The sequence below is a fragment of the Tetrao urogallus genome (genome assembly GCF_951394365.1).
Source record: "Tetrao urogallus genome assembly, chromosome: 3".
Lineage (NCBI taxonomy): Eukaryota > Metazoa > Chordata > Aves > Galliformes > Phasianidae > Tetrao > Tetrao urogallus.
Genome location: NC_136815.1, coordinates 93,224,693 through 93,235,383, shown reverse-complemented (window position 1 = coordinate 93,235,383; position 10,691 = coordinate 93,224,693). Strand labels below are relative to the sequence as shown.

At 41.8% G+C, this 10,691-nt stretch overlaps 1 protein-coding gene across 1 annotated transcript in view; it reads right to left on the bottom strand.

Moving 5' to 3' along the window:
• Window positions 1-735: 735 nt before the first annotated feature.
• Window positions 736-10,691, bottom strand: part of RAMP3 (receptor activity modifying protein 3) — a gene marked incomplete at both ends in the record, with an annotated part of 41,119 nt that continues 31,163 nt past the window's right edge. The window contains one exon of the mRNA XM_079533603.1: window positions 736-991. Coding sequence (XP_079389729.1) covers window positions 736-991 — 256 coding nt within the window. The remainder of the gene's footprint in view (window positions 992-10,691) is intronic.

The window sequence follows — 10,691 nt, the reverse complement described above, 5'->3', positions numbered from 1 at the left end:
GTAAAGTAAGATCTGTATTCCTTCCAGAGTTTGTTTGTAAGCCATACAATCTCAGCTATGCTCAAATACATTTCCTAAGCTATTTTATAACGCAGCATTACTTTTTCCCATGTTGCACTGGACACATTAATTGTTCTTTGCCGAGACAGTATTTCCAGTTCTTGATAATGTTGTTTTGCACTGACTTCCAGAAGAGCTTGTCGCTTGGTTACACATCCACGTTCCGTTTCTTTGCCAATGGACTTACATCTGCGTTACAAGGTTCACAGATGAAAACCACAAGAGTTCTGCCCAGAAACTCAAGAGATAACACCTTATTCACGGATAATGCTACACTGTGTATATATACATTTACATACAGTTTTGCAAAACTTGGTTTACCAACTAGCTTTACCTATAGGAAAGTAACTTTACCTCTCTTGCAGCCAAGGGGCCCACTTACCTGTGGACTACCTTAATCCTGAGAAATGCCTGTGAATTCTATGGTTATGATACCCGACAACAGTGAAGTCTTTGCACCAGGAACACCGATGACCAACCTCAGAAGCACTGACTTTTGACAGAAGAAAGCAGTTGTTTGTTCACAGAAACATAATCTCTGTCCCGGCATCTCACAGGTTCCATTTATGCAGATCTGAAATTTTTACGTAGTTTCTTTTTTCATCCTTCTTTCTTAGTTTGTTGGTTTTTTTCCTTGAAGAAGGAAATGCTAAAAATAAAGCCACTGGGAACAACTTACACTAGAATATCACTTCTCTTACTGCACCATACTACCAGCATTATCATGGCACATGTCAATATGACTGGAATCAAGATCAGAGTTACGAGAATTTCATCTGGCGGATCTTCCCAGTGAATGTTGTCCAAAGTACAGTTTGAAAAGTACTGTTTATGAATTCCAGTGATAAAGCTCTCTGCAAGGGGGTTTGGCCAGAAGCAACTTGCATTGTTGGCTTCACGTTCTGTGCACTGGGTAAAGTTATTATAATACCTAGGAAAAGAAGAAAATGAAGTTTCATTTGAACATGTACGTATGTTACGCACACAGAAACAAAAAATGAGTGCTGTGTAGTCAGTGGTTTACAGGCTGGTTCAGCCTGCTTCTGTGACTAATGGGGCAGGGGGACCCATGAACCCATGCCCTGGGAAAGGGAAAAAGGGGAAAGGGTAGGGAGATGAGCATAAAAACAAAACAGTGTCAGTGATCTGAGGAGGATAGCTAATTTACTAGAAAATATATCCACATGAAAGATAGCACAATATGGTACAATATAATGCAATTCAATTGGAATTGAAGCTAAAAAATCAAATAAAATGAGAGAAAGTGTCCAAAAACCAAAGATCTTACTCTACTGCCGAAAGTGAGATGAGCACATGCACTGCTGGAATGAACAGAAAGGGAAAAAGAGACATCTCATGAGCTGCAAAGTTTTTATCTTTCCCTCTGAATGGGAAACAGAATTGCAAAGTCCCCTGGGGCATGTGGTTCTTCTCTCCTTAGAAGCAGGTAGTCGGAAATACCGACAGAACTGGAGCACTGACTCTTTAACTCCCAGTACACTACAGGGTGTTATGATGTGGAGTACTGATAACAAAAATCATAAAACCGTGATGTATGGGAACTGCTGAATCAGAGCCTGAACCACTGATCGATCACCTGGGGAAAAGAACAGGGTCAGCCCTGCGAGCACAGGTGAAGGCAATTTGGCTGTGTGACTGGAAGGGAGGTTGAGCCTGGGCGCACCTCTCAGACCCCATTTAAGGGCTGATTACAACTGAGTATCATATAAAGATGTGAACACAAATGAACCAAATATTTTGAGCAAAATATGGATAATCAACACCTCATCCACCACTGGGCATGAGGCTTTGGCAACAGTGATGATGCATTACTGTGTAAAAACTTCAGTTCTGTTGCACTCCTAGGCAGCAAGAAGATTATGGGAGAATAAACACAAGGAAGTCCACTTTTAACAACCTTAGTCTTCGACAACCTTCTCAATTCCAGTAAATGCAGAAGTCTTCCCTATTTATGAATGTTCTCAATAGTCACTGAAGACTGGGAGTCCCTCATAATGATGAAAACCTTATTTCAACACAGCCAGTGCTGAAATTCATTTGGCTGTGGATCAGAAAAGTCAAACTCTCTGAAAAAAATGAGAGAAAAATAATAATTATAAGGAACAATAAGCCTAAATGAGTAATCAGATGGGTTTTGTGGTGTTATCACAAGCCAAAGAAAGTCAGGAAGTGAATGAATTACCGGGGAGGAGATTGGAAATTTAGACGGCAAAATTTCTGGTCAGTTCACGAATGGGGGAAGATATAGGAAGATGAATTATTCTCTTGTATTTTTATGTATATCTTTCAGTTCTATGTGATTGAAACTCACTTCCAATTTAAATAAATCTCTGATTAGTGACTCTTTCTTTCACTATATACCGCAGAGGACAAATGCAGATTCAATTCTTTCCTGTGAAGTAGTAGAGAGAGATTCAGTGTCTGGGTCAAGTCTGAAGACTGTCTCAAGCCTGTCTATCAGGAGAAATATCTGCTTGCCCGTGCTACAAGAGAATGGGTTGGGAATACAGGCTGCAGTGTAATATTCTTAGAGCTGTGTTCCCAGGTTAAAAGGCTTTGCAGGAAGCTCCTTCTGCGACATTATTGCAGTTCTCATTCTTGGTGAGCTCGAGTTGATACCAGAATGATCTCACAAGTCCAATCTTTGATGCTCTGTCACACAGATGCATACATAAACAATGTATGTATATTTTAAGCAAAGCAATGAGGAAGGAAGTTTTTGTGACAAGGTCAGCGGCCACAGTCAAAAACAGGAAATAAGCTTAAAATAAAACATGAATACTAGCTGTTTGCTGTTGTCACAGTGCCGTTCTTCTCTGCAACCCCACTACATTCATTCTCTTTGTCCTTGGACTAAATTAGAATCTAAAGCTGTCTAGTGAGTGTGGAAGAGACAGCCCCAGGGGACCTGAAGAAAAATGCATCTGAGGGCACGTCTACCAGATCAACAGACTGCAGAGCTGAGGTGCCAGAGGTAGCACTGAACTGCCCAGAGGTCAGTGTTCTGTCTAGAACGGACACCAGACCGGGCTCCTGAGTGAGTCAGGCTCTGCTCCAGCCCTGCTCTGTGCCATACTCTGGTGAGCAAGCTGTCCCACTAATGTTACTTCAGCTCTTTGCTGCCACTTCAGTATACCTATCTGCTTGTGTGGAGTACAAATTATAAGGTCCTACAGAAAGCTCACTACGCCTTCAAGAGATGTTAGCTTTTTATGTAATGTTGGAAGGTATAACCAAAATATTTCCTGCCAATTTTGCATTTCAAGTCCAAACACAGCCAGAAAAGTCTGGTTAAACTGTACTTGAAGGTCATATAAAAAATTATAGGGAGTTATATTGTATTGAAAGGCTGGATCAAAATACAATATAAATGTTATACTAAGTTTGAATTCCTCATAACTTTCCCTTTATCCCTTCAATCAAAACAAAGAAATTAGCTACTTTTCCTATGGAATTGTAATAACATAAGAAAAAACTCACCTGAGAACTATGTGTCTGGCAGGAAAGTTCAATTCACTCAAATACTGAGTCAGTTTAATATCTCAGAGCCTATGCACTTCAGCAAGTATCTTGTATTTTAACAAAAAAAATCCTCCATGTGGTACTGCGTAGCAACTGCTTTAGAAGGGAACAACTAAGTTCTAATTACAATGGCATGTGTCTTCTGGATTTGATCGTTCTGCAAAAGTTTTTTTTAGTTATTGTTTTTTAAAGGGAGGCGGAGGTTAATAAGCACTTAATGCAAAATCAACTTACCTGTGCTTAATTCCCTTATGTTTTAAGCAACTCCCTTAATTCAAATTGAAAAGGCTAGCTAGAACGACTAGTTTTTATTTTTTAAACTAAAAAATCCTATGACAAAGAAGTCCTGGCCTCTGCCTGTAAGTAATTCAACATAAATGCTTACAAATTACAGACTTTGTGATAAGAAAATACATATGTCATTTTCTATTTATTTCCAAAACAAGTAATTGGAGAGCAGTACAGTAATGTAAGTTCCAATACTTCTCAGACTATAAAGGAGTAATGGAAGGTTATTATTCTCTGTGCTGAACCACAGACTCTTTATCCGGGTCTGTGGTGACAGGACAAGGTGAAATGGTTTCACACTTAAAGAGTGGCAATTTAGGTTGGATGTAAGGAAAAAGCCTTTTACAGTGTGGGTGGTGAGGCACAGGAACAGGTCGTGCTAAGATGTGATGGGTACCCTATCCCTCGAGACATTCAGGGCCTGTCTGGAGGGGGCTCTGAGCACCTGCTCAGCAATGGATGTCCCTGCTCACTGCAGGGGAGTTGGACTAGGTGACTGTTACAGGTCTCTTCCAACTCTAAGGACTCTATGATTCTTTGATTCCATTTTCAAATTCCTTCATCAAAACGGAAAGCACTGCTGCGCATTCTTTGCTGTTCAGAGCCCTGTGTTTAGTGAATGTATCAAAACACATACAATTATTTGCCACGACTGCCTTTGCCATGCCCTGGTTTCAGCTGACACTGTTAACAGTATACTGACAATTTGGTTCTTGCTGAGTAATGAGCACGTGCCCAGGGCCAATCCACAGGAAGAGCTGCCATCTTCAAGTCACAGGGATGGGCTGTATTGCAAGTTGCTCTGGGTTGCATGCAGCCTGCGGGCAGCAGGTTGTACATGCCTGAACTAGAGTCTCAATATAATCTGTCTAAACCTTTATTTCCTGTGCTGTTACGTGAACAAGTTATGGCAGGGCACGTTAGTTCTTCAAGGATGAGACCCAAAATGAAGAAGGCTGAACTGCTATCTAGCTTTTGGAGGAAAAATACATGTTTAGAAGGAACAAAAAGTCTATTATTTTGACGTCCATCACAATAAAATACTGCTGGCAATGAGTTTTTCTGTATGAATGCATTCATGTATATATAGTTGACCTTCAGGGATCATAGAAAACTAAACAATATTCCACCACATCTTCTAGGAAAAGTACTTCTTGACTTCTGTAAATATTAATGGCAGTGATCACTGTAGTGAACATGGACTGAATTAGAATTTGCCAAGTTGAGGCAAATCTTTTTGCAAGTTCGACACAACATATTATACTACTCTGCTGAATTAATTAACATGCACATTGGACACTGCACTTCAGTCTTATGATTGGACATTTCTTCACTGTAAAGATAAGGACATTTGTGGCTCACTGCTTTTAAACCACTACTTGATTTTAAAAATAGAATTAAAACTTCAGTGCTAGAGCAGCTGATAGAGACCACACTTACAACCACAGCTCATTTCTGCCTAGGATCCTGAGACATAGCAAAGTTGCTTAACAAGTTCCTCAGTAAAAAACTTCCTCAAATTTGCAGTAACAACCTTGTTATCTCAGTTCAGAATGAGCTTAACATGCAATACTGCAAATAGGACTAAGGACTTGGTACATCACTACTGAATGAAGTCTAATGCCTGCTCTCTGCTCTGGTCCAACACTAGCAGATACTGCAGTAACACTGACATTTGACAGAAAACGGATAACAGCCAGGGAGATAAGAAGGTCCATTTGTTATTCACTGAAATTTGAAAGAAAGAAGAATAATTTTTAAAACAGATTTTAATGTGACAGACCTTGTGGCCACTCCGACCCTTACGACAAGGCCTTGCAGTTCAGCCAGAGAACAAACCAGCCAGTGTCATTCACCCCTAGACACAACAGGGAAAAATGGTTGCAAAAGTCAGATTGTTGAGTAAGGGAAGAAACTACTCCTGCTAAGATATAAGAAGGAAATGAAGATGAAGCAGATGAAAGAGGGCCTTAACAAGAACGTGAGGAGGAAAAGGAAGAACTCACAGAGGCAACAGCTGTCTGACCCCTAACCATGGGTGACCTGTGAGATATGTGCAAAGACTTGAGTCATCATCCAGGTCAACACATTGTTACCTCGATGCTGGGATAGTGGGGCTAATAACCTGAACTCAGTGGGTGCAGATGAGAGGGTCACTGCCTCCAGCCACATGGAGGACAAGGATAACAAAGTTTATTGAACTGTGTGGATTTAATAGCCTGGCACATCAGAACCACAGAAGTATACAGCTCTAGTGGACACTGGTGCACAGCATGCTTTAAATCCATCAGTCTATGAAGTGGAAAATCCATCTGTCGTGAGTGTCAGTGGGATCCCAAGAACTAAAGGTATTGGGAGCTGAAGTGAGTTTAACTGGGAATGAAGGGCAAAATCATTGTGACTGGCACAGAGGTTCCCTGCATCCTTGGCATAGACTACTTCAGCAGAGAGTATTTCAGGGACCCAAAATGAAACTGGAGGGCTTTTGGTAACATTGCCTTGGAGACATAAGACACGAAGCAGCTGACTGCTTTGCTCGGTCTCTCAGAGGACAGCTCCTGTTGGAGAGTTGCTGCAGAAGAACTGCAGGTGCTGATCACTACCAGAACAATGCACACCAGTGGCAATATCTCACAAACTGAGACTCCTTGATTCCCATCCATAAACTTATTATGCAAATGGAGAACCAAGAAATAATCTGCAGGACTCTTTCATCCTTTAGTAGTCCCATATGGCCAGTGTGAAAGATATTATCTGAGAGTGGAGGCTAACAATGGGCCACCATGGCCTGAATGAAGTCACATCACTGAATTGTGCCACTGAGTGCCAGTCACACTCATCTTTCCATCTGAACTGGAATCAAAGGCAGCTAAATGGTACGCTACACTGATGCCTTTTTTTTTCTTCCCATCCCTTTGTTATCTGAGTGCAGACCACGGCTGGCTTTCATTTGGAGGAGCATCCAGTACACCTGGAATCATCTGCTTCCCAGGGTTGAAACCCAGGCCTACAATTTGCCATGGGCTGATCCAGACTGTACCAGAATAGAGAACTGCAGGAACACCTGGAATTCCCTGATGATATCATCCTGTGAGGCAACACAGCAGAGGAAGTTTTTGAGAAAGGGAAGAAAATAATCAAAATCCTTCTGAAGACCAGCTTAGCCATAAAACAAGTAAGGTCAAGGGACCTGCACAGGAAATACAGTTCTTAGGAATAAAATAGCAAGATGGACATCATCAGATCCCTATGGATGTGATCAACAAAATATAATCTCTCCACCAACCACATCATAGCTGTTAATCATTAATGACTACAGATAAATATGCTTCTAGCAAGAGGAGGTGAAAAGCTTGCTTTTTTCTGCCTAAATATCTACTCTTCTTCAAGTTACTATAGCCTTGTAAAGTACTGCCACTGCAGTCTCCACTTCACATAAATTATGGAAAATAATTACACAACTAGAAAGTTGTCCAAAGCCAGAAAGGGAAATCAGCATTACACTGAATGCAGTGTGAGCCCAACAGCTGTCTTGTATGAGGATCTCTAACACACAACCTTGTCCCTTTCTCTCAGATAATTTGCCAGAGGAAGTACATGATTACCCCTCTGTGCCTAAAACACAGCTGTGAAATGTGTCACCTGCGTAATTAATTGCAAAAGATACACCAATCAGTGAGGCAATGTAGTTCAGATCTACTCCCCCAAAAAAAGCCTTTCATCTTGAAATCAGACGAGGAGAGAATTCTCACAGTTTACATGAGAACAGTGATATCTACCAAAGGTAGAAAACAGAACTAATGGGATGCTTTACCTTGGTTTTGTGAAATTAATACGTGAGGATGGTTTGATGGCAGTGGTTGCACTTCTTAAATTCTCAAGGTGTCCATTAGAGATTTTTGATGAAATGTTGTTCTTCCTGTGTTTCATCCTTAACAACAGTTGTTCCTACATGGACATACTGCCAAATCGCAGTGAAGCAAGGGATATCTTCCTCTGGTAAGACTGGTCTTACAGAAGTCTAGTAAAGAGATAAGATCAATCTTCTTTTTTCAGAGGAATCCGATTGCAACTCTGCAAATTTCACAGGTAGTTTATTTGTACCAACTGAAAATGGAGTCTCAAACACACTAAAAAAATGATTTTTTTAGAAATCTTAAGGCTTGTTTTTTGCTGTTCACAGGTCTGTGTTTAGCCAACACATCAAAATGCACAAAATTATTCACCATAACTTGAACTTGCCATAATTTAAGTTTCATTTTGAATGCTGTTATTATTTGAAACATTGTACAGATAAGTTGATTTTCACTCTGAAGATGGTGGTTTAACTCGTTTAAATAAGTGGCCAAATCCAGAAGAAAAAAAATGCTAAACGTGTGAGCCAATTTTTATCCTCAAGTTCTGGTCAATTTTTTTTTTTATTCCATAAACAACTTGACTTCATTTCATACATTATAAAATCTTTTTACCATTTTACCCAACTTAACCACCTTACTTCAGAAATGTAAATGATGTCTGTAAGGATTAGCCTCGAGTGACTGCAAATGTGGAAGAGGGAGGTGGTCGTCCCCCTCTGCTCGGCTCTTGTGAGGCCCCATCTGCAGTACTGCGTCCAGGTCTGGAGACCCCAGAACAAGACAGACACAGAGCTCTTGGAACGAGCCCAGTGGAGGGCACTAAGATGCTCAGAGGGCTGGAGCACCTCTCCTATGAGGAAAGGTTGAGGGAACTGGGCTTGTTTAGCGTGGAGAAGAGGAGGCTCCGGGGAGACCTCATGGTGGCCTTCCAGTACTGCCAACCAAGAGAACAGGCTGCCCAGAGTCACATCCACCCTGGCCTTGAATGCCTCAAGGAGAGTTCAAATGGAACTCTGGCTCTGCTACCACCCCCAGCCAAACCCTTCTTGAGTCACATGCACATCTAATTCAGCTGAAGGCTTGGATCAAATACACCCAGTGCTTGCGACTGTTTAACAACTATTTTCGCCTGTTGGAAGGCTTCTTGTTCTGTTCTACCCCAATCCCATACTTGGCCTTCTTTTTATTAGTCAATATAGAGGTTTCAGCAGTTGCGCTGAGGAAAAAAGGATTACCAGTATCCTAATATACTCAAAAGCTTCAACTGCTTCAGTATTGTGAGAACCAGGAATGCCTGGACCTTATCTATGATCACGCAGGGTAAGACCTTGGTCTTACTCAAACAGACAACACCTCAGAATTTAACCCGTAGCCCCAGTCCTAGTGCTTTCTGTGGGCTTATAGCCCACCCCTTCTCCTGTAAGTAGGCAGTTAGTGAAGTTACTGCCTTCTCCAATGACCCCGTTAAGTCGAATAGTTAATATAGTGGTACATTTGGCAGTAGACAGTTTGTTCCAATTTTCCAAGTCACATGCCACCAGATTATGGAAAAAGGATGCATGTACCCTGATGCTGACTTGAGAAGTCCACTGCCTGCCCTCCCGTGGAAATGCAAGCTTGTCTTGGGATTCATAAGCAATTGGAATGCTGAAAAATGCATTTGCTAGGTACAGAATGCAGTGATAAGTTTCTTTTTCTCTACTTAACGTATCCATGAGCGAGGCGACATTGGGTATGTCTGCATGGATTGGTGGTGTGACTTTATGCAGTTCTCTGTAGCCCACCACCATTTGCCACATACCATCCAACTTCCTGACTGGCCATATGGGGGAGTTTTATGGGCTGTGATCCTGTAATCCTTGCTCTCTCCAGCTCCTGCACAGTCTTGGTGGTTTCTTTTTGCCCACCCAGGTGTCAATACTGTTTTGTATTTGTGATCTGGTGTGGTCGCAGCAAACGAATGAGGTCAGGTTTTGTGTGGCCTCTTAAAATTGCCTGCACCACCTGGATGCTAATCCATCTTTCACTTAGTCTGAACTCTTCCACACTGGTGTGGAGTCATACCCCACAGAATGTCTATTCCCAATGTATACTCTGGAATTGGGATGATAGACACCCTGTACTGCCAGGGTGGGAGACGCCCAACCCCAGCTTCAACCATGTTTGGGTTACATGTCCCCTGAATCCACCTATCATTTTCTTCGTGCCTGAAAATTGATTTGGGTTGCCATATGCAATCAGTATTTTTGCTCTGGTATCCACTAGTGTCATAACCCGCTGAATATTATTTTGGTACCAATGAATCATTAATTTAACATAGGCCCTCTGGTCCCCTCTGCAGGTCGTAGTCCAAAGGCATTTCTTTTCCCATCACATCATTAGCTCTGCAATACCCAAATCCTTTTCCACTGCTGGCTCGGCCACGCCTACCCAGGCTGCCTGTGGAGGTTTAAGCTTTTTTGATGGGACTATGAAATCCTCTAGATTCTGTATTTCTCATGGAATCCGGCCTATGATTCTAACTGCTTTCCCTTTAGGGGAGGATTGAAATCTTTATTTGTCAGGTAATAGCCTCCATATTATAGACGGACCTGATTAGGCAATCTGTCAATCTTTTTAAATTGAACTCTTGCTCTACTCAGGTCATTAAACATTTGCTTTCTTGAGAACCTAATGGGTCCAGATTGGAATCTTTCAGGGGCCAGTCTCCAAAGTTATGGTTGCAGACAGACCTCCAACCTCTCCACCGCAATTCGGACCCTGTAGGCGCCCTGTCTCCCACAGATCCCCAGTTAATTGGGCAGCCTGTTGTATTACAGCCTCCAAGGCCACCAGGGGGTTTACTATGGGTACCAAAGTACCATACTGAGATATGGGCTTTGTTGCAGGATGAGATCTCTCATTCCTGATGAAAATGTCATCAGATCCAGACTTTCAAAGGCA